The 25,133-nt window shown below is 43.0% G+C and overlaps 1 protein-coding gene across 2 annotated transcripts; it reads right to left on the bottom strand.

Moving 5' to 3' along the window:
- Window positions 1–16: 16 nt before the first annotated feature.
- On the bottom strand, window positions 17–24,302 carry LOC110530322 (uncharacterized). 2 transcript variants are annotated; one of them, XM_021613266.3, is made up of 9 exons: window positions 24,188–24,302; window positions 23,721–23,855; window positions 12,930–13,096; window positions 8,284–8,424; window positions 8,024–8,131; window positions 7,298–7,352; window positions 4,120–4,186; window positions 2,629–2,740; window positions 17–1,188 (listed from the first exon to the last, which is right to left on the bottom strand). In XM_021613266.3, the coding sequence occupies exons 2-9, from the start codon at window positions 23,841–23,843 to the stop codon at window positions 522–524; spliced, it is 1,440 nt and encodes a 479-aa protein (XP_021468941.1). In that variant the 5' UTR covers window positions 23,844–23,855; window positions 24,188–24,302; the 3' UTR covers window positions 17–521. The 2 variants fall into 2 exon arrangements, with proteins under 2 accessions (XP_021468941.1, XP_090038422.1); XM_090182296.1 differs by lacking the exon at window positions 8,284–8,424.
- Between the last annotated feature and the right edge of the window lie 831 nt (window positions 24,303–25,133).

Raw genomic sequence — 25,133 nt, 5'->3', positions numbered from 1 at the left:
GTATTAGAGACATATGAACATTTGTCCAAATACATTCATATTTATTCAAAATGCATTCATTAAATGGTTGAATATGTAGTTCAAATGTTTAATCATTTCAAAAGCATTCAACCATATTGTCCTGTTCTCTTTCAGGTCTTCTACCAGTCTCTTGAAAATCACCATATAACATCCCTGTGCCTCTTGTCTCATTGTGGAAGACTAGCCAATGCCAGCACTCATTCTTTATATTAAAGAGATTACGACATCCCTTTTACAAGTATGAGTACTATTGACCTGTGATAAGATACATGTTTGTGAGGATATCTCATTTTAGGAGTGACATACATTGACCAGACTGCAGCTAGAACATATATTACAGTATCAGAGGTTGCCTTTATACAAGCAGCACAATAATGATACGTTTCCCACTAAATCGGTCTTTTGACCAATCACATCAGATATTTTTCAGATCTGATTGGTCAAAAAAACAATCTGAATTGGGCTGCCTGTGTATCTTCTTCTGTAGTAAAGAGTTCAGTTCACAAGGAGCTGACCAGGCTGTCCCGCTGTGGCAGACACATGTGCCTGGCCACACTCTGCCCTCTACTGGTTGGCCTCTGCATGGCGGGGGGAGCAGGGTGGAACATCCTTACGGGGCTCATCTGCTCACAGCTCCCTTTGCTCCCAGGAGGCTGTGTGGAGGAGCCTAGAGGAGAGTGTCCACCAGAGGATAAAGAGGGCCAGCTGTTCACTGAGTCTGACCATGAGTCATCATGTCTTTGAGCTCCCTCAGTCACAGTCTGACCACTACGCCTGTAAGTTCTGCCTTTTACTCTCTCTTCTGAGGGAGGATTAAGGTAGGGTTCAAGGCTGGTTAGTGTACTGGCAGAGAGGACCAGGGGTGGTAGGTAGCTGTCCCTGTCTTGGGTGGTGGTGGTGGTGGGTCCTCTGTTGCAGGTGTGGGAAGCCTCAGAGATCTGGCTATAAGTCCTTAGCTGTTCATATTTAGACAGTTGGAGAGGGCTGGGTTCTCTGGTGTTGGGTGAGCTACGTGGCTGGCCTCTCATCCTGTCTAATGGAGGAGTACTCCTTACTAGAGATGTTACTAGAGGTGGCTTGGTATGAGGAGGATGGGGTCTGGTGGCCACCACAGGGATCAAGTGTCTCTGTGTCTCATCTACAGAAAAACCTGTCCATCCTGTCGACCTGAGAAGATCAACAACACCATTAAAACCTTCAAAGTCGGACTCTATTCAATCTGTATATCTGAAGTGTTACAGATATGCGCGATAAAAATGTGAAGGTAACATCCGATTGAGACGACATGAAGTGTTTACCATCAATGCAGTCTACGCTGACGCGGGAACATTGCCTTTAAATTTCAATTACACTCTAGTGCTGAACTTCCTCAATACGGATTTTTATTTTTTATTTATTTAACCAGGTAGGCCAGTTGAGAACAAGTTCTCATTTAAAACTGTGACCTGGCCAAGATAAAGCAAAGCAGTTCGACAAAAAACAACAACACAGAGTTACACATAAACAAATGTACAGTCAATAACACAATAGAAAAATCTGTATACAGTGTGTGCAAATTAAGTAAGGAGGTAAGGCAATAATTAGGCCATAGTGGTGAAGTAATTACAATTTAGTAATTAACACTGGATTGATAGATGTGCAGTTGATGATGTGCAAGTAGAAATACTGGTGTGCAAAAGAGCAAAAAAATAAAATAAAAACAATATGGGGATGAGGTAGGTAGTTGGTTGTATGAATGGGCTATGTACAGATGGGCTATGTACAGATGGGCTATGTACAGATGGGCTGTGTACAGCGGCAGTGATCGGTAAGCTGCTCAGATAGCTGATGCTTAAAGTTAGTGACGGAGATATAAGTCTCCAACTTCAGCGATTTTTGCAATTTGTTCCAGTCTTTGGCAGCAGAGAACTGGAAGGAAAGGCGGCCAAAGAGGTGTTGGCTTTGGGGATGACCAGTGAGATATACCTGCTGGAGCGCATGCTACGGGTGGGTGTTGTTATGGTGACCAGTGAGTTGAGATAAGGTGGAGCTTTACCTAGCATAGACTTATAGATAACCTGGAGCCAGTGGGTCTGGCGACGAGTATGAAGCGAGGGCCAGCTGACGAGAGCATACAGGTCGCAGTGGTGGGTGGTATATGGGGCTTTGGTGAGAAAACAGATGGCACTGTGATAGACTGCATCCAGTTTGCTGAGTAGAGTGTTGGAGGCTATTTTGTAAATTACATCGCCGAAGGATCGGTAGGATAATCAGTTTTACAAGGGTATGTTTGGCAGTGTGAGTGAAGGATGCTTTGTTGCGAAATAGGAAGCCGATTCTAGATTTAATTTTCGATTGGAGATGCTTAATATGAGTCTGGAAGGAGAGGTTACAGTCTAGCCAGACACCTAGGTATTTGGAGTTGTCCACATATTCTAAGTCATTGAATAGAGCCCCTGCAGTATGATGCTTTAAGATCCTTTCACCAAATAGGAACTGTTCTTGTCTAGGAAGTACACATGTAAACCTTCAGACAAAAAAATGCCTGTAAATCCACAGAACAGAAAGTGGTAAAATAGGTATTTTGTTTTTGTTAGAAAGGAGAGTATAGGCAGACTAGAGGCCAACCTGGATCTGATCTGCAGGCTTGTTTCCACAGGGGAGGAGGAGGGACAGTGGGTGAGGCTGAGGCTCTGCCTTTTCATATCCATCTGGATGGCTCTCCTCTCCTCCTTAAGCTCTGCAAATCGACCCAGACCAGGAGAAAATCACTCACACACATTTCTACAACACAATTCTAGAGCAGGCAGGCAGGCAGGGCCAGGTTCCAACCCACACTTCCAATGGCAGAAAGACATACAGCCACCACCAACACAGGGGCCCTTAGCAAAAAAGGTAATAAATGACTGGTGTGGTGGTTTTTCTAGGAAGAGGAGTTCAGATTACCCCTATAGACGGCTGCTCTTCTCTGCTGTGGCTTGGTGACTGTGGTGGCGTCCCAAGCTGCACTCTATTCCCTTTTAAGTGCACTACTTTTGACCAGAGGCTAAAGTAGTACACTACATGGGGAATAGGGTGGCATTGTGATGTATACAGTGACAGGCCTCAATTTAAAGCGCAATAATTAAGCTACAAATGATGTCGGTCAGAAAGACACCCTCCCAGGGATTCATTCTACTCTGCAACAGAGAAGAAAACAGCAAGGCTCAACTCTGGATCAAATCAACTAGACAGGGAAACAATGCCATGGGATTGACAAGTTTAATAACACCACGCAATCCGATTGGAAATGGTGAGAAGACTGAAAGCCGGGTCGGCCTGTTTGAAATTAGCGCCAGGACACAAAGCTCCAGATAACAGGACATTGAGAGGGGAGAGGTAATACCTGTTGACTGAGTTCAATTAACACTCTATTGACCATTACCTTTTTCCCCTGATTATGTGTTTCTGGAGTTTCATTAACTGTTTCTACTTACTCAAGTTGCAAGGTTTTTCAATATTTGTTGCAGATTAGAGCTTGACAACACTGGCTTCTGTTGGTTATTTGAAATTACAAAATGTAAACAAATAAGTATTTTGCAACAATGAACCACTAGATGGTAGTAAGGCTCAATTTATCTAAATGACTTCTAGACGCAGCAGAAATTTCAGGACTCCGTCATTTATGTCAGGTCAATACATCAATAAAGAAAAGCAACTGTGTTTTTGGTAAGTGATTTTTAGGAAGTGTGCATTGCATGTCAAAATACTTAGGACACTAATGTATACCTCAAAAGGGACCGACAGTCATTGTCAGGACAGTGTAGTTCACATGTTACGGAAGAACTCGTGATACTATTATGGATCTGAGTCCAGTCATCTCTATTAACTCTGGGTTCTGGTGTTCAGCTGGCCCAATATAGATCTGTTATGTCAACCAGGATAGTGTATTACTGTTAGGGTTGCAAAATTACAGTAACTTTCCCCACATTTTGGGGGGGGAAATCCAGGTTGGAGAATTGCTGGATTTGGAAGGAATATTCCAAATAGGATTTCTGTTAAAACCTGAGAATGTTGGTAAAGTTACAAGAATTGTTCAATCCAAATACTATATGACTGTACTGTAAGTGTTTCACTCACCTGTTACAGTGGGCTCTGGAGCCTCAGTGACATCATGCTGTGTCTGGTGCTCCTGTTCCACACTCTCCTGCAAGGAACAAATCCCACAGACAAGACACCAGAGAACAGGTGAACTACCGGAGCCAGCTACGGTTAAGCTGTAATAATATAACAAATGAGAAATAAGGAAGCTGGATGGAGAGGGGTGTTACATGCAGAACAAGCCACTAAACGATTCAGCAGCAGCAGTGTTCGTTCCATAAGGATTTGGTCTCTCTTTCAACATCTATACCCAGACTCAGTGCATCAACCACAGTTCCAACCAACAGGGTCTTTACTCTGCTGGCAGCCAGGTCATATCTGTCCTCATTTTACAATACTACTGGTAATGAATGGTAATAGCTAGGAGCCCCACCACCAGCCTCCCTCCCTGCCCCCAGCCATGCTTTTTGCTTTGAGGTATTTATGCGAAGTCTCACTGTGTGCCACTGACGTATCATGGAGATATCCGTCATCCACACTTCCCACTGTCTAGCTAGCGGAGGCTTGTCGATCGTCTTGGTTTTTGAAATGCAAACAAACAGAAGAAGAGAGGGATCTAGTTACAGAGGAGGCTATTCATTTTAGATGTGAGGTCTGAGAGGAGGGTGGTTAGACTATACCCTGGCTCAGGCTGCTGCCAAGGGAGATGGAATACCAGACTGGCAGTAAACTCCAAAATGGCACGCTATTCGGTATGTAGTGCACAACATTTAACCAGGGCCCATTGGGCTCTGATCAGAAGTAGTGCACTACAGGGTAATATTTGGGATGTACACAGCCCACAGCTTCTCGACTTGAAACCCAAACCCTGCTTCACAGAAATGGCAGCCCTTTTACTGTGAAAATAATACAGCCTACTATTGCAGTGGTAAAAGGACAACACACGACACCACCTTCTCAGTCTAATCTTTCTCCTACTGAGACCAGTGTTATGTGACCTCTATTTGGGACCATGTCAACTAGCCTACATACTTTCCAAGCTCGAGGATCATGAGATATTGTGGTAATTTAGTCATTACCGTAGACTGCCCATTCGAGGAAGTGGGACATTATACCTATATTTGTACAAATTGCTGTCAACTACTTTTCAGTATGCCTTTGAATTGCGCTTAACATAGCACAGAAATTGTGGAATAAACATCCCTAACAGATCAAACACTGACAAACTGTCTCTGTTCTAGCCTATCCTAGTCCCCACATCTCAGGAGATGTGTCCTGCGTGTGATAGTGGGTTGGAGATGTGTGTTGTCACTACAGACCCTGGTTGGATTCCAGGCTGTATCACACCCGGCCCGTGATTGGGAGTCCCATAGGGCAGCGCACAATTGGCCCAGCGTCACACACACTACAGTTCAAAAGTTTGGGGTCACTTAGCAATTGTTCTCCATGAAAACATACATGAAATGAGTTGCAAAATGAATAGGAAATATAGTCAAGATGTTGACAAGGTTATAAATAATGATTTTTAATTGAAATAATAATTGTGTCCTTCAAACTTGGCTTTCGTCAAAGAATCCTCAACTTGCAGCAATTACAGCATTCTAGTTGTCAATTTGTTCAGGTAATCAGGTAATCCCACAAGTTAGATTTGCTTGATGGGCACTTCTGCTCCCACAACAGCTCAATAGGGTTGAGATCCGGTGACTGTGCTGGCCACTCCATTATAGACAGAATACCAGCTGACTGCTTCTTCCCTAAATAGTTCTTAGTTTGGAGCTGTGCTTTGGATCATTGCCCTGTTGTAGGAGGAAATTGGCTCCAATTAAGCGTCGTCCACAGGGTTTGGCATGGCGTTGCAAAATGGAGTGATAGCCTTCCTTATTCAAGATCCATTTTACATTGTACACATCTCCCTCTTTACCACCACCAAATCACCCTCAGACTATCGTATTGCCTCCACCATGCTTGACAGATGGCGTAAAGCACTCCTCCAGCATCTTTTCATTTTTTATGCATCTCACAAATGTTCTTCTTTGTGATATGAACACCTCAAACTTAGATTTGTCTGTCCATAACACTTTTTTCTAATCTTTCTCTGTCAGTGTCTGTGTTCTTTTGCCCATCTTAAGATTTTCTTCTTATTGGCCAGTCTGAGATATGGCTTTTTCTTTGCAACTCATTCCGGCTGCCAGTTGAGGACTTGTGAGGCGTCTGTTTCTCAAACTAGACACTCTAATGTACTTGTCCTCTTGCTCAGTTGTGCACCAGGGCCTCCCACACCTCTTTCTATTTTGGTGAGGGCCAGTTTGCGTTGTTCTTTGAAGAGAGTAGTAGACAGAGTTGTACGAGATCTTCAGTTTCTTGGCAATTTCGCGCATGGAATAGCCTTCATTTCTCAGAACAAGGATAGACTGATGAGTTTCAGAAGAAAGTCTTTGTTTCTGGCCATTTTGAGCCTGTAATCGAACCCACAAATGCTGATGCTCCAGATACTCAACTAGTCTAAAGAAGGCCAGTTTTATTGCTTCTTTAAATCAGAACAACAGTTTTCAGCTGTGCTAACATAATTCCAAAAGGGTTTTCTAGTGATCAATTAGCTTTTTAAAATTATAAACTTGGATTAGCTATTAACACAATGTGTCATTGGAACACAGGAGTGATGGTTGCTGATAATGGGGCTCTGTAGATATTCCATAAAAAATCTGCCGTTTCTAGCTACAATAGTCATTTACAACATTAACAATGTCTACACTGTATTTCTGATCAACTTGATGTTATTTTAATGGGAAAAAAAGGTGCTTTTATTTAAAAAACAAGGACGTTTCTAGGTGACCGCAAACTTTTGAACTGTAGTGTTTATATATATTTTAAGAATCTGTTGTAAAATCTGTTGTGAATTTACTGTAATGTTTTTAACATTGTATAAACTGCCTTAATTTTGCTGGACTCGAGGAGGAGTAGCTGCTGTCTTAGCAGCAGCTAATGGGGATCCATAATAAATAGCCAGACGATAATATGTATTTGTATCTCATTTTCATGGCCTTGGCTATAGCTCAGACCCTTGGTACAGCATACCCTGTATCTCAGTGCAAGCACAGACTACTGCACATGCAAAAATTTTCTCAAAGCACAGTCAATATTTAAATTGGAACAAAAAAAAAAGTGTTATTTTCCAAAATAACTATCTGGTATTGACTGGAATCAAACCGAATCTTACCTGCAGAAACTGAACTTGGCTTTTCAGCACATTGCATTCTTCTGACAGGACTGATCTGGTAGTGAGGAGAGGACACAACTGTTCGTCAAATTCTAAAACCATAGAATTTAATGACTGTTTGAAAATTTGAATTGATAGACATTTAATTAAAACTAATAAACTAAAGAAAAGTGAAAAGCGTTAAACAAAAACAAATTAAAATGTATTTATTCTAACTTAGCATGCAATCAAGGGGCAGCTTTCCAGGAACCCGGCCGCCTGTTTTCACAGAATACAACCTTGAATCCTAAACAGACAGCCAAAAGCAGAAACTGAGTCCACAAAGGGACCACTACATCCATATCCACTTTTAGACTTTTCTTATGGTGTTCAGGGAGCAGTGGCATATTTCTCTTTCTCAGTTATCTAACTATTGTAGACTTGATGCACTTTATTTTTTAGAAGCAAAGGAATCTTCTGCATGCTAAGATCTGGTATTCATTCTTACAATGGGGGCATTTGTTCTGTGGGGGGATGGAGAAAGGAGAGGGCAGGCTGTCCCCCAACCTCCACCCCTCCTCTTCTCCCCCAGCTCCCCTCCATTGATGCCAGACATACTGTACTAAAAGTATTACTGTCTATCACAATACTCATTTCAAATGGGTTGCATTTTATAGGGATTATTGCCTACAAATCTCTACTTTGATTTTTTTTTAAACAGTTGCTCTGATTGAATTAGTCACTTACTTGAGGTGGGCCACAATGTCGTCTATGTGGGTGATGTTCAGCATGTGTCTCATGGCATCAATGTCATCTTGGTTGGTAGTAGAAGTGACTGAGCTCTGTGAACAGGACCTGTGGAACCAGAAATGCATGTCTAAGGTCTATCCATATGACAGATAACAAGAAATACACCATGTGTGTTTTCAGCTGCACGCTTTCCTCTTGTGTTGTAACATTTGTATTAGAGTGTGGGAATGTTTCTAACTCTTAACAGTTAGACTAACCTTCCTACATGTTGACTCTGGCTGAACTGTATTCCACTAGAGGTAGGCCTACTATTCACAGTGTCGCAACGGTTGCTCGGGACACCCAAGGCATAATTCACCACACTAGGACTGTACCGGAACAAGTCTGCGTCTGCATCCCTGAAAGTAAATAGATACATACAAATAACCCCCAACATACTGTGAAGGAGTCAGACAGGAAGGGATAATATGACAAACCCCCCGTCCTAATCTTCATGCATCTTCATGACTCCCATGCTGAAAAGATTAAAGCAGTGACGCAGAAAGAGAGAGGAGAGAGAACGATGGAGAGGAGAGAGCGCGATGGAGAGGAGAGAGCGCGATGGAGAGGAGAGAGCGCGATGGAGAGGAGAGAGAGCGATGGAGAGGAGAGAGCGCGATGGAGAGAAGAGAGCACGATGGAGAGGAGAGAGCGCGATGGAGAGGAGAGAGCGCGATGGAGAGGAGAGAGAGCGATGGAGAGGAGAGATAGCGCAAGAGAGAGCAGCAGCAGTCCTGCTTCCAAGAGTCACCAGCCATGGAACGAGATCTGTTGGATTATGGTTGAGGAGAACACCAAGCTGCGTCAAAGTGGGGATGTTGTGTTACTACGCTGAGGGATTTAAATCAGGAGGCTGCCACAGAGTGGACACTGCCATTTACCTGCACCTGCTGATACGCTTCTGATCTCCAGAAAAAAGGCTGTTGCAGATGCTGGCCAAGCATGCCCAACCCCCCTTTTTGAAATCACATTATGGAGAAATACAGCTCAATCGAAGTGAAAAACAGGCAGCTAGAATGCTACCCCCCTAAGAAGCTTACAAAATACACCCTATCCTTTTGGTCAAAGCCAACATTCTAGACCACAGCCTGTTTTGATATATGATAATAATGTATTGTCCTCTACGTTCAGTGTATGTGTGGGGTCCAATATGACCTTAATGGCCTGTCTGAGGATGGTCTCCTGGAGGGAAGTGTCATACCTGTAATCTTCCCTGCTGTCTTGGTCAGTCTCAAGATTTAGGGGTTTGAGCTGCACTGTCAGGTTACCAAACCAAGTAACAATGCCGTAGCATAGTGTTGGCTACGGACTTGAGCCAGTTTTGATCTGTTTATAATTGTATAATTAGCCTAGTAGATTTATTATTGTGTTATGGGTTAGATGGAACATGTGCATTGCATTTGGGCAGAGAGAAAGTACAAAGAGGGCCTGTCTCTGAGGCCAATAATTATTCTATAAGGGTTGAATAGGAGCAAAGTTTCTGGAGTTAGAGCTGATAGATTGTAATTACTATTCTATAACACTGTCTAATATCGTCACTGTCTAATATCGTCACTGTATAATATCTTCACTGTCTAATATCTTCACTGTCTAATATCTTCACTGTTCTTTACCATTACTGTATTTGCTCTTAATATGAATCTACAGTTTATACATATTATTAGGGATTGAAAGTATTGTTAGGTTTTGCTCTTTGTGTATGAGAAGAAGAATTATCTAGTGGACTGTGGTAGACTGCAAGAATGTGTACTCCCTTACTCAAGGCCTCTCCTGTCTGATAAGAAGTCCTGTGAGAGGCGTGGAGGAGTACCACGGTTCCAGACTCAAGCTGGGATGATAACACCACCTGCCCAGCAACAGAGATTGATTGTTTATCCTAGACTCAGAAGGGGAAGGGGGACCAATCAGAAGTTATAAATATTTGTGCTTGTGACTTTGTATCGGTGTTGTTTGCAGCTGCGGTTATGTGCGGTGTGGTGAATAGATCAAGAGTGTGTGGAGGGGGGGAGTGAGTAGATGTAACGGTCCCATTCCAGTGACAGGCTGCTTGTGGAGCTACCCGGTATAGCTGTAATGACAGGAACGGAGGCTACATTGTGAGGCAGTGTAGTATAGATCACTAAGCATCTTAATCCCCGGGAGAGAAGGAGTCCTAATCTCAGTTAACAAAGATGGCATAGATGCCCACCACGACATCAAAAGCCACACCATGTTAACAATACACAAAAAAAGACTGTTCAAATCCCCATCCACCCTGGAAGATTGATAATCTACGGCTGTAAAATACATTACACCACAAACACAACTACTTTTAACCCACTTCCCAGCTCCAATTGTTATTCTAGTTCCGTTCTGAGAATTTAGGACCTCCTTGGGCCCGCTTTCAGAAATCAAACCACCATTTGAAGCCTATTTATTCAGAGTAGGGTCTTTAATCAATGGGAATTCAGCATACCCCCTCTCTTTCTCCATAATGGAACTGGTACAGCTGCACTGAGAACGCCAAGCACAAAATCAAAGACAATTGCATGGAGGGACGACCACACAAGGGGAGAGGTGGTCCAAACAGTTGCCAACCAGGTCCATTAAATCAGTTCACTTTCAAAGAAAGATTAATTCTAGCTGCTCTACTGAGATACCCTTGTTCATTAAAAAGCCCTAGGCTGCAGGGTATTGAGTCAACTCAACAGTTTCCTTTTGGTAGGAAGAATTTGGCAAGGAAAAAGAGAAACGCCCAAATCTGGAGCAATATTAAAGGGAAATAATCCAGCAGTTTTGTCCTGAAAGGAGTTCAGCTGATTTACAGTGACGTCTTAATTAGTTAATCAAAGACAGGGGATCATGGGGGAAATACACACAGGCTGCATCCCAAATGGCACCCTACTCCCAACTGACTAGGCATACCACAGGCAGCCCAATTCTGATATTTGTTCCACTAATTAGTCTTTTGACCAATCACATCAGATCTTTTCACATCAAATATTTTTCAGAGTGAAAAAGTGAGTGAAAAAAAGATCAGAATTAGGCTGCCTGTGTAAACACAGCCATAGTGCACTACTCTTGACCAGAGCCCTAGACTATGTAGGGTATAGGGTTCCATTTGGGACACAACCACAAACACAGGGCAGAGGCAGAGACCAACAGGCAGGCAGCAGGGTGGTTGGAACTGGGCAGATGTTCAAAGCATAACGTGGCAGCAGGGTTAACATGGCACTGATACCCAAAGTCTTTGCAACACCTCGTTGATCTGTACACAGGACTGTAAGTGCCGCCGGGGTTTGTTTTAAGTGAAAGAATCCCTCAATGGTTGGATTTGGTTCTATTACTATAAAAAGGATACACATTCCTAGAATACCCTTGAATAGTCTCATAGTCTCAGCAAAATCTGATGTTGAAGATAAGGCGGTCTGATTTTATGTTACAATACAGCTATGAATTAGTTTTTTGTGAGATAGCCACTGCCAAAATACTGAACTGGTGTATCACATATATTGGAAACAATCTTTAGTAATTGTTTGATTTTACCCCCCAAAAAGTCACAGAATTCTAATTATACCGGAAGAGTTGAGGCAGAGCTACATTCTTCAGAGCTTCCTACCGGTTGCTGAGAGATGGAAAGGCCTTCCTTCACATAGGTACCTGTAAATTACTGCTTTTTGTTGCACAAAACAGGCTCACCCGGGTGCAACAAAACGGGCTCACCCGGGTGCAACAAAACGGGCTCATCCGGGTGCAACAAAACGGGCTCATCCGGGTGCAACAAAACGGGCTCATCCGGGTGCAACAAAACGTGCTCATCCGGATGCAGGACTATTGTTGGGTGGGAGGTATAAAAATAGGGGCTCACATTTGGCATACAAAGTCCAATCAAATCTGGGAGGCTTGTTCCTTTAGGCTACACAGTATGGAACAGTACTTAAATGTAGGAGATTTACAGACATTTTGTGACATTATCTTCTACTACCTTCTAGTGGGGCGGCAGGTAGCCTAGCGGTTAAGAGCATAAGGCCAGTAACTGAAAGGTTGCTAGTTCAAATCCCCAAGCTGGCAAGATGGAAAGAATCTGGCGTTCTGCCCTTGAGCTAGGCAGTTAACCCCCAACATCAGCTTCCCGGGCGTCAATGACGTGGATGTTGATTAAGGCTGCCCCCCGCACCGCTCTGATTCAGGGTTAAATGCGGAAGACACATTTTATTTGAATACATTCAGTTGTGCAACTGATTAGGTATTCCCTATACTTTGTTCTATTTACTAGGCCCAACCCTTTTCCAGTGGAAATAAAAGTCTCAATGGTTCTAATGGGGTCTGAACATTTATCACCTGGAACTAACAAAGACCGGCAGGGAGACAGGAAGGGAGAGAAAGACAGGGAGAAGAAGCATGGCCTGGGAAACGATATCCAGACATCCATCCCAACAACGTCACGTTCTCCTTGGTCCTCTGTCTGATGAATGAAAATGTTAACATATTTTTATCACAAAAATTCAAGTATTAGGCTAACCAAACATTGTGATATAAGAAGAAGTGTTGGTGTAAGACAATTGAATGAATGTTTTATCAATTCCAACGTGAAGAGAAAACAATAAAAGGAAGGGGAAGGAATGCCCACAGCGTTATAATAGTATTTTCTTCCAGGGCTTCTTGTGCTGATATTCAAACAAGTTGGCAACAATGATTAATAGGCCATAAACATGTTGTTGTTACTTAGGACTTAAGAAACTGCATTGTAAATGCATAGTAATGGGTTTTGTCCCAAATGGCACCCAATTCCCTACATAGTGCACTACTTGTGCACTATATAGGGAATAGGGTGCCATTTGGGATGCAATGAGTCTTTTTTGAAATCACACAGGAGTCTTCTCACCTGCCCTCCTGGGCTGCTCTCTCTCTCACGGTGGCCAGCAGCAGTTGGATCTCAGCTTTCAGCAGCTCCTTGATAGCAGGGGGGTCCGCCAGGGGGGAGCGAGGGGCCTTCGGCCTGTTACCCTGTTTAAGGCGCAACGTCTGCCAAATCTGCTGCCACATAGTGACCTGTCAGTAGGAAACATGGGGAGACACGGGATAGGACATCAGGAGACAACACTGTGTAACTTTAGGCTTACAATAAAGAGCGATGAGTCATTATGAATTATGAGATACAGTATCAGAAAGGCCTGCGAAATGTACATGATATTCAATTGAGACCCTGGCCCATAGACATCTTATAATGGACGTGTTCTATTTAGTTCTGGGCCCTGACCACTGTTGGGCATAAAACTACTGCATGTGTTTTCAGTTGGCTGGTTTAACCCAACAAGTTTAAACCCTATTCTTTGAAAACACTTCCTTCAGGGAAAAAGCTATTAAAGTGGCTACTGCTGGAAAAAGATCAAGTGTAGTAAAACTGTAGCCAGACTAGGGTTGCAAAGATACCAGTAATTTACTAAAGTTACCAGAAACTTCAGTAATTTTTGCAATTATGGCAATGGTAATTTATACTTGAATAACTTGAATATATTCACATACATACATATAGTATACATTTTTTATATATGTATCCATATTGTCCATGAGCTTCTAGTAGATAGGCTATTTCCTGTTGAACCATATGGTCTAATTGTAACGTCTGCTTCCAACTCACACTCTCAAACACGCAGATCCCTTGAACGCAGCTCACTCTCCAGATCCCAATCACCTTAATTCTGATCACCTGTTCACACACCTTTATGTCATTATCACACTATTTAGTTCAGTTCTTTGCCCCCCCATCATTGTGAGATATTGTTTGTTTTGTGACACACTTCTATTCGAAGCGCTGGGTTTCCCATAATGTAATCCTTCCGTGTATGATAGTGAGGCAAGCAAAAACTAACGATGCCTTTTGCCTATTCCCTGACTGTACTTTATCGGATTTCCTGTTATCAACCTATTGCCTGATCTCCCGGACTATGTTACTAGCCTTTTCCCTGCCTGTATTGTTGCCTTTTTAGACCCCCTGTGTATGACCTTCTGCCTGCCCCTGGACCCAGCTACCTGCCTCCTCCTGTGGTCCTTTGCAATCAACACCTGCTGCGCCCTGCCCTTGAAACCAGCTCTCTGTCTCCCATCGTGTTCATTACACTAATTAATGAAAAAAAATCTAATCAATAATGGCATTATTTTTAATCAACTGCAACTCTTCCAACTATTGACTATGTTCACAACTGCCAATAGTTTGACAACAAATACATATTGGCAATGTAAAATAAAAGTGTGAAAAAAATATATACAGTGGGGCAAAAAAGTATTTAGTCAGCCACCAATTGTGCAAGTTCTCCCACTTAAAAATATGAGAGAGGCCTGTAATTTTCATCATAGGTACACTTCAACTATGACAGGCAAAATGAGGAAAAAATAAATCCAGAAAATCACATTGTAGGATTTTTAATTAATTTATTTGCAAATTATGGTGGAAATAAGTATTTAGTCACCTACAAACAAGCAAGATTTCTGGCTCTCACAGACCTGTAACTTCTTCTTTAAGAGGCTCCTCTGTATCCTCTGTATTAATAGCACCTGTTTGAACTTGTTATCAGTATAAAAGACACCTGTCCACAACCTCAAACAGTCACACTCCAAACTCCACTATGGCCAAGACCAAAGAGCTGTCAAAGGACACCAGAAACAAAATTGTAGACCTGCACCAGGCTGGGAAGACTGAATCTGCAATAGGTAAGCCGCTTGGTTTGAAGAAATCAACTGTGGGAGCAATTATTAGGAAATGGAAGACATACAAGACCACTGATAATCTCCCTCGATCTGGGGCTCCACGCAAGATCTCACCCCGTGGGGTCAAAATGATCACAAGAACGGCAAAAATTTCAGAACCACACGGGGGGACCTAGTGAATGACCTGCAGAGAGCTGGGACGAAAGTAACAAAGCCTACCATCACTAACACACTACGCCGCCAGGGACTCAAATCCTGCAGTGCCAGACGTGTCCCCCTGCTTAAGCCAGTACATGTCCAGGCCCGTCTGAAGTTTGCTAGAAAGCATTTGGATGATCCAGAAGAAGATTGGGAGAATGTCATATGGTCAGATGAAACCAAAATATAACTTTTTGGTAAAAACTCAACTCGCTGTGTTTGGAGGACAAAGAATGCTGAGTTGCATCCAAAGAACACCATACCTACTGTGAAGCATGGGGGTGGAAACATCATGCTTTGGGGCTGTTTTTCTGCAAAGGGACCAGGACGACTGATCCATGTAAAGGAAAGAATGAATGGGGCGATGTATCGTGAGATTTTGAGTGAAAACCTCCTTCCATCAGCAAGGGCATTGAAGATGAAATGTGGCTGGGTCTTTCAGCATGACAATGATCCCAAACACACTGCCCGGGCAACAAAGGAGTGGCTTCGTAAGAAGCATTTCAAGGTCCTGGAGTGGCCTAGCCAGTCTCCAGATCTCAACCCCATAGAAAATCTTTGGAGGGATTTGAAAGTCCGTGTTGCCCAGCAACAGCCCCAAAACTTCACTGCTCTAGAGGAGATCTGCATGGAGGAATGGGCCAAAATACCAGCAACAGTGTGTGAAAACCTTGTGAAGACTTACAGAAAACGTTTGACCTCTGTCATTGCCAACAAAGGGTATACAACAAAGTATTGAGATAACAAAAGTTTATTGACCAAATACTTATTTTCCACCCTAATTTGCAAATACATTCATAAAAAATCCTTCAATGTGATTTTCTGGATTTTTTTTCTTATTTTGTCTGTCATAGTTGAAGTGTACCTATGATGAAAATTACAGGCCTCATCTTTTTAAGTGGGATAACTTGCACAATTGGTGGCTGACTAAATACTTTTTTGCCCCACTGTATATATATGCTGAAACCCATAATAAACACCAATTCACTAAGTTAATGGTTTATATTCAGAATGTTTTACAGCTTTGTCATTCTAAAATTATCTTATTAAATTATATATTTTACATCTGCTAAGGCCACACAGAGGGCCAGAGATAATTCTAGACACCAGTGATAATCTGAAGAACCCAAAAGGGCCACTAGATGTCCTTCAAAAGGTTTACTGGCAGTTTACTGGTAAACATTGATAGTTTCCAGTAATATACCCTCCCATTGCAACCCTAAGCCAGACAGAAAGAGAAAGAGAAAAGAGAAAAAGTAAAGCAAATAGTCTGGCCTGTGGTAGAGACACAGCGCTGGTAAAGAAGAGGCTGGAGTCTTTTAATGTTTTCTACACCTGGTCCCTGACCTTCACTTCCTATTGTCTATGGAGAGGACAACTTCAAAGCCCACTGCTGTCCAGAGGAGAACTTTAAACACGGTCGATCCCCGTGTTTTTCACACACACTACCACTATGTCTAGCTGAATTCCGGCCAGGCAGCGACACTGCTTCCTGTAATGCCCCAGCCAGCCATTCTCCACTTAGGTGTTTATGGTGTGAGCCCCCAGGATGCTAACAACAGTAACAAGCTGTTCCTTGCTGAGTAAATCTCCAAGTGAAACCCATCAGAGGAAATGGGGGAGGAACTCCAGTGCAGTTAAACTGGGCTATTGACATGTTAACTTCACTTCAACATGTAGATTGAAGAGGTTGAATGTGATAAACAATTGAAATAGGCTAAGTATGTTTTTTTTCTTTATTAAAAAAATAATTATTGCTTTTTCATGCTATCCATTAAGAAACCAAACATTGACTGTACCTTAACCATACCCAGTGACACGGGCATTACCAATGTCCGGAGAACATGATAGCTCAAACCCACATGGTTTGGCAGAGATCCAAGAAAACATGTCTTGTGTCATATCCTGTGTTAAACTTGAAAGGAGCTGGTAATTTTTCTCTGAACAGCTTCAAACAATTGTGACCTTGATGGAGAGAAGGCCAGTCTGGGTAGTATTACTATGATTCTCATCTAGAGATCTAATGCTGAGGGAAAGGATTAATTTACTACAGGGCAGAAAGCTAAACAAAATGAATGAGGGGAAATGTAAGGCTTGCTGTGTGAATAGGGCTACCTTCTAATACTTACTAGAAATATTAAGTCCTTCCTGGATATCTAAAGAGTCCTGAACCTAATGTCCAAAACATTAAGAACACCTTCTTAATATTAAGTTGCACTCCTTTTGTCCTCAAAACAGCCTAAATTTGTCAGGGCATGGACTACAAGGTGTCGAAAGCGTTCCACAGGGATGCTGGCCCATGTTGACTCCAATGCTTCCCACAGTTGTGTCAAGTTGGCCGGATGTCCATTGGGTGGTGCACCATTCTTGATACACACAGGAAACTGTTGAGCATGAAAAACCCAGCAGCGTTGCAGTTCTTGATACACTCAAACTGCTGTGCCTGGCACCTACTACCCCGTTCAAAGGCATCTTAAATCTTCTGTCTTGCCCATTCCCCTTCTGAATGGCACACATACACAATCAATTTCTTAATTGTCTCAAGACTTAAAAATCCTTCTTTAACCTCTCTTCCCCTTCATCTACACTGATTGAAGTAGTTTTATTAACAAGTAACACCAATAAGGGATAATAGCTTTCACCTGGATTCACCTGGTCATGTCATCTATGCCATGCAATGTCGTACTGTTTTTATACAGTATACTCGGTATATGTTCATAATGCAGGTAGCCTAGTCGTTAGAGTGTTGGGCCAGTAACCGAAAGGTTTCTGGATTGTATCCCTGAGCTGACAAGATAAAAATCTGACGTTCTGCCAGAGCAAGGCAGTTAACCCACTGTTCCCCGGGCGCCAAAGACGTGGATGTCAATTATGGCAGCCCCCCGCACCTCTCTGATTCAGAGGTTGGGTTAAATGCCAAAGACACATTTCAGTTGAAGGCATTCAGTTGTACTACTGACTATGTATCCCCCTGTCCCTTAATGGTCTTTGCAACAAGACAGGGGTAGCCCTCTCAACCCCTTTATTGGTCCCCTGACTTGCTTAGCTAATTTGAGGGCCTGTGTCATATGCATGCTCTATTCCAGGGGTCTCCTTCTATTAGAAATTTGGCCTGTATAGTTTGAATGTAATTACACTATTGAACTAATATGGAACTAATTGAGCTAGTATGGATATTAAAACCATTGCCCCTATCAGAACATAACTGTATGATGACCTAGACAGGAAATGTGTGGTTTCAAATGTATTTCTTTTCCCTTTTTGAATATGAACTCAACATTATCCAATCATCATACTTCCGGCGCCGACAGAGATGGCCGCCTCGCTTCGCGTTCCTAGGAAACTATGCAGTTTTTTGTTTTTTTACGTGTTATTTCTTACATTAGTACCCCAGGTCATCTTAGGTTTCATTACATACAGTGCCTTGCGAAAGTATTCGGCCCCCTTGAACTTTGCGACCTTTTGCCACATTTCAGGCTTCAAACATAAAGATATAAAACTGTATTTTTTTGTGAAGAATCAACAACAAGTGGGACACAATCATGAAGTGGAACGACATTTATTGGATATTTCAAACTTTAACAAATCAAAAACTGAAAAATTGGGCGTGCAAAATTATTCAGCCCCCTTAAGTTAATACTTTGTAGCGCCACCTTTTGCTGCGATTACAGCTGTAAGTCGCTTGGGGTATGTCTCTATCAGTTTTGCACATCGAGAGACTGACATTTTTTCCCATTCCTCCTTGCAAAACAGCTCGAGCTCAGTGAGGTTGGATAGAGAGCATTTGTGAACAGCAGTTTTCAGTTCTTTCCACAGATTCTCGATTGGATTCAGGTCTGGACTTTGACTTGGCCATTCTAACACCTGGATATGTTTATTTTTGAACCATTCCATTGTAGATTTTGCTTTATGTTTTGGATCATTGTCTTGTTGGAAGACAACTCTTCGTCCCAGTCTCAGGTCTTTTGCAGACTCCATCAGGTTTTCTTCCAGAATGGTCCTGTATTTGGCTCCATCCATCTTCCCATCAATTTTAACCATCTTCCCTGTCCCTGCTGAAGAAAAGCAGGCCCAAACCATGATGCTGCCACCACCATGTTTGACAATGGGGATGGTGTGTTCAGGGTGATGAGCTGTGTTGCTTTTACGCCAAACATAACGTTTTGCATTGTTGCCAAAAATTTCAATTTTGGTTTCATCTGACCAGAGCACCTTCTTCCACATGTTTGGTGTGTCTCCCAGGTGGCTTGTGGCAAACTTTAAACGACACTTTTTATGGATATCTTTAAGAAATCGCTTTCTTCTTGCCACTCTTCCATAAAGGCCAGATTTGTGCAATATACGACTGATTGTTGTCCTATGGACAGAGTCTCCCACCTCAGCTTTAAATCTCTGCAGTTCATCCAGAGTGATCATGGGCCTCTTGGCTGCATCTCTGATCAGTCTTCTCCTTGTATGAGCTGAAAGTTTAGAGGGACGGCCAGGTCTTGGTAGATTTGCAGTGGTCTGATACTCCTTCCATTTCAATATTATCGCTTGCACAGTGCTCCTTGGGATGTTTAAAGCTTGGGAAATCTTTTTGTATCCAAATCCGGCTTTAAACTTCTTCACAACAGTATCTCGGACCTGCCTGGTGTGTTCCTTGTTCTTCATGATGCTCTCTGCGCTTTTGACGGACCTCTGAGACTATCACAGTGCAGGTGCATTTATACGGAGACTTGATTACACACAGGTGGATTGTATTTATCATCATTAGTCATTTAGGTCAACATTGGATCATTCAGAGATCCTCACTGAACTTCTGGAGAGAGTTTGCTGCACTGAAAGTAAAGGGGCTGAATAATTTTGCACGCCCAATTTTTCAGTTTTTGATTTGTTAAAAAAGTTTGAAATATCCAATAAATGTCGTTCCACTTCATGATTGTGTCCCACTTGTTGTTGATTCTTCACAAAAAAATACAGTTTTATATCTTCATGTTTGAAGCCTGAAATGTGGCAAAAGGTCGCAAAGTTCAAGGGGGCCGAATACTTTCGCAAGGCACTGTACAGTGTTCTGCCTTACAAACAGGACAACGGAGCGGATCCCATGCAGCGACCCAAAAAAACGACTCAGAAAAAGAGGTAAACGAGGCGGTCTTCTGGTCAGACTCCGGAGACGGGCACACCGTGCACCACTCCCTAGCATTCTTCTTGCCAATGTCCAGTCTCTTGACAACAAGGTTGATGAAATCCGAGCAAGGGTAGCATTCCAGAGGGACATCAGAGACTGTAACGTTCTTTGCTTCACGGAAACGTGGCTCACTGGAGAGACGCTATGCGAGGCGGTGCAGCCAACGGGTTTCTCCACGCATCGCGCAGACAGAAACAAACATCTTTCTGGTAAGAAGAGGGGCGGGGCGTATGCCTTATGGCTAACGTGACATGGTGTGATGAAAGAAACATACAGGAACTCAAATCCTTCTGTTCACCTGATTTAGAATTCCTCACAATCAAATGTAGACCGCATTATCTACCAAGAGAATTCTCTTCAATTATAATCACAGCCGTATATATCCTCCCCCAAGCAGACACATCGATGGCTCTGAATGAACTTTATTTGACTCTTTGCAAATTGGAAACCATTTATCCGGAGGCTGCATTCATTGTAGCTGGGGATTTTAACAAGGCTAATCTGAAAACAAGACTCCCTAAATTTTATCAGCATATCGATTGCGCAACCAGGGGTGGAAAGACGTTGGATCATTGTTACTCTAACTTCCGCGATGCATATAAGGCCCTGCCCCGCCCCCCTTTCGGAAAAGCTGACCACGACTCCATTTTGTTGATCCCTGCCTACAGACAGAAACTAAAACAAGAGGCTCCCACGCTGAGGTCTGTCCAACGCTGGTCCGACCAAGCTGACTCCACACTCCAAGACTGCTTCCATCACGTGGACTGGGACATGTTTCGTATTGCGTCAGACAACAACATTGACGAATACGCTGATTCGGTGTGCGAGTTCATTAGAACGTGCGTTGAAGACGACGTTCCCATAGCAACGATTAAAACATTCCCTAACCAGAAACCGTGGATTGATGGCAGCATTCGCGTGAAACTGAAAGCGCGAACCACTGCTTTTAATCAGGGCAAGGTGTCTGGTAACATGACCGAATACAAACAGTGCAGCTATTCCCTCCGCAAGGCTATCAAACAAGCTAAGCGTCAGTACAGAGACAAAGTAGAATCTCAATTCAACGGCTCAGACACAAGAGGCATGTGGCAGGGTCTACAGTCAATCACGGACTACAGGAAGAAATCCAGCCCAGTCACGGACCAGGATGTCCTGCTCCCAGGCAGACTAAATAACTTTTTTGCCCGCTTTGAGGACAATACAGTGCCACTGACACGGCCTGCAACGAAAACATGCGGTCTCTCCTTCACTGCAGCCGAGGTGAGTAAGACATTTAAACGTGTTAACCCTCGCAAGGCTGCAGGCCCAGACGGCATCCCCAGCCGCGCCCTCAGAGCATGCGCAGACCAGCTGGCCGGTGTGTTTACGGACATATTCAATCAATCCCTATACCAGTCTGCTGTTCCCACATGCTTCAAGAGGGCCACCATTGTTCCTGTTCCAGAGAAAGCTAAGGTAACTGAGCTAAACGACTACCGCCCCGTAGCACTCACTTCCGTCATCATGAAGTGCTTTGAGAGACTAGCCAAGGACCATATCACCTCCACCCTACCTGACACCCTAGACCCACTCCAATTTGCTTACCGCCCAAATAGGTCCACAGACGATGCAATCTCAACCACACTGCCCTAACCCATCTGGACAAGAGGAATACCTATGTGAGAATGCTGTTCATTGACTACAGCTCGGCATTCAACACCATAGTACCCTCCAAGCTCGTCATCAAGCTCGAGACCCTGGGTCTCGACCCCGCCCTGTGCAACTGGGTACTGGACTTCCTGACGGGCCGCCCCCAGGTGGTGAGGGTAGGCAACAACATCTCCTCCCCGCTGATCCTCAACATTGGGGCCCCACAAGGGTGCGTTCTGAGCCCTCTCCTGTACTCCCTGTTCACCCACGACTGCGTGGCCACGCACGCCTCCAACTCAATCATCAAGTTTGCGGACGACACAACAGTGGTAGGCTTGATTACCAACAACGACGAGACGGCCTACAGGGAGGAGGTGAGGGCCCTCGGAGTGTGGTGTCAGGAAAATAACCTCACACTCAACGTCAACAAAACTAAGGAGCTGATTGTGGACTTCAGGAAACAGCAGAGAGGAACACCCCCCTATCCACATCGATGGAACAGTAGTGGAGAGGGTAGAAAGTTTTAAGTTCCTCGGCATACACATCACAGACAAACTGAATTGGTCCACTCACACAGACAGCATTGTGAAGAAGGCGCAGCAGCGCCTCTTCAACCTCAGGAGGCTGAAGAAATTCGGCTTGTCACCAAAAGCACTCACAAACTTCTACAGATGCACAATCGAGAGCATCCTGGCGGGCTGTATCACCGCCTGGTACGGCAACTGCTCCGCCCTCAACCGTAAGGCTCTCCAGAGGGTAGTGAGGTCTGCACAACGCATCACAGGGGGCAAACTACCTGCCCTCCCGGACACCTATACCACCCGATGTCACAGGAAGGCCATAAAGATCATCAAGGACATCAACCACCCGAGCCACTGCCTGTTCACCCCGCTATCATCCAGAAGGCGAGGTCAGTACAGGTGCATCAAAGCTGGGACCGAGAGACTGAAAAACAGCTTCTATCTCAAGGCCATCAGACTGTTAAACAGCCACCACTAACATTGAGTGGCTGCTGCCAACACACTGGCACTGACTCAACTCCAGCCACTTTAATAATGGGAATTGATGGGAAATGATGTAAATATATCACTAGCCACGTTAAACAATGCTACCTTATATAATGTTACTTACCCTACATTATTCATCTCATATGCATACGTATATACTGTACTCTATATCATCGACTGTATCCTTATGTAATACATGTATCACTAGCCACTTTAACTATGCCACTTTGTTTACATACTCATCTCATATGTATAAACTGTACTCGATACCATCTACTGTATCTTGCCTTTGCTGCTCTGTACCATCACTCATTCATATATCCTTATGTACATATTCTTTATCCCCTTACACTGTGTACAAGACAGTAGTTTTGGAATTGTTAGTTAGATTACTTGTTGGTTATTACTGCATTGTCGGAACTAGAAGCACAAGCATTTCGCTACACTCGCATTAACATCTGCTAACCATGTGTATGTGACAAATAAAATTTGATTTGATTTTGATTTGATTTCCATTTTAAGTTATTCCTGCATTTTTAATGGAGTTGTAATTTCCAAGCCAGTCTGGTACAATATTATAAAAAATATGTGTAGCATTTTTGGCTGACAGCTTTCCTGTCCCTGTTTTGAGCTGTTGTAGGCTACTTAATACCATCTCCAGAAGGAGTAGTTGGCTCCAGAACAAACAGTGCGTAGGCCTAAAGATAGTCTCAAGGACCACAATGAGTGTGTTGTTTTGGAACAATCTGAGGATCTAGTCTTAAATAGCTGTATGTATAGCCTCACTCATGTAATGCAGCTAAACTAGAGCTACTTCAAAGACTACAAATGCCTTCTCGTGATTTGCCTGTAATGGGGGGCCAAGTGTTAATTTCAGCTATTGTTGATTGCTACCTAAATTCAGATGTTTGGAAAAATGCTCATGCTCAGTTATCAATCATTACAGAGATGTGTTGGTCCTTACCTCTGAATACATCTCTGTGTATATGTCAATCAGAGCATCTCCAAGAAGGACCCGGATCTCTGAGAGCTCTGACTCTGGGACATGCTCCACGATAATATTCCACACTGATTCGGTTTCTTCCATGAGGAACTTTATCTAGAAGTTGAAAGGTATAACAGAGGGAATAATTTTAAGTTGTCAGTGAAATACTGTATGTCTGGGCTATAAGTATTTTGCGTCCTAGCCGGTTTGCAAGAAGGATGCTAGCGTGGGTTGGTTGCCTCAATTGCCTGGCATCGGTAGCTAACGTTAACCGGAATTGGGTAATGTTAGCTAGCTAGTTTGTCTAGAATAAGGGCATTACGCCCAGCGTCTCAGTAACACCATTCACTTAGTTATTTAATGCACGTTACTTTTGTGCTTAAATTCTACATTTTACAACTGTTCAGAGGAACTAACATGCTACTAAATAAAAATAGTAAACTTACCTTGTTGCTTTCTGTTTCCAGTGTAAGCGTTCTTGTCTCCAAGGCAGAAATATCGCGAGATCACTCTCCCTTTACCTCGTCTTGGAATAAACTATTTCTAACACAAGGCTAATGTAAATAAAATGTTCAAAGGTTTAATTTTGGGCGTGAAATCCATGGAAACATTATCACTGCTTAATATAATAGGCTGCATTTTTTTTTTTTTTTTACTTTCAAACGTCATTACCAAGATTGAATACAAAGTCAAACAAGAAGTATTATCTATATAACAACCACATTTGTCTTAATTAATCTGTTAATTCATAAAATGGTACGATAAAAAATAAGAAGTTAATATTATCTCAAAGCAGTTCAAATATTGTCTAGACAATGAATAAGTTATTTCTGTAGGTGAAAACCCCTTCTCATAATTTGACCATAAATTAGTAGGCTATAGCTCACAGACAGTTGACGGAGTATGTGCACTGGACTAGGTTGTCACGTGTGAATTGTAACATAACCCACATAGAGGCGTAATAACTTTCCCTCTGCAAGTTTCTAATCTGTGAAAGCCCGGGTGTCGAGGACATAACTTTAGAAAAGTTTTAGGCTAGGACATCTTGTGAGGATGTTATATTCTGCAACAATGTGGCAGATATTGCTCTATAACCATAAACACTAAAGCACATTTTGGCATTTGTAAATCGTGGACACTGGAACAATCTTTTGGGTTTTTTTAAATCGTTTTTTTGGTCATGAAAATGTTTTCAAATAAGCACTATTCGATGGGGATTCTGCGATCCGTGATGTCTCTACTGTTCTGTGTCCAGGTCGGTCTGGCTTTCTCTGTGTCTGGACAGGAGAACACTTGTGATGCAAACGGCAGCTTCTACTATGTAGGAGAATGCCATTTTTTAGACTCGGACCATTGCACGCAGTGTGAATGGTCAACTGTAAGTGCTGCCAT

This window comes from Oncorhynchus mykiss, chromosome 8 (assembly GCF_057628025.1).
Source record: "Oncorhynchus mykiss isolate SJ-2025 chromosome 8, ASM5762802v1, whole genome shotgun sequence".
In the NCBI taxonomy this organism is placed as follows: Eukaryota; Metazoa; Chordata; class Actinopteri; order Salmoniformes; family Salmonidae; genus Oncorhynchus; species Oncorhynchus mykiss.
The sequence above is the reverse complement of the archived record's forward strand: the minus strand, read 5'-3'. Positions and strand labels throughout refer to the sequence as shown.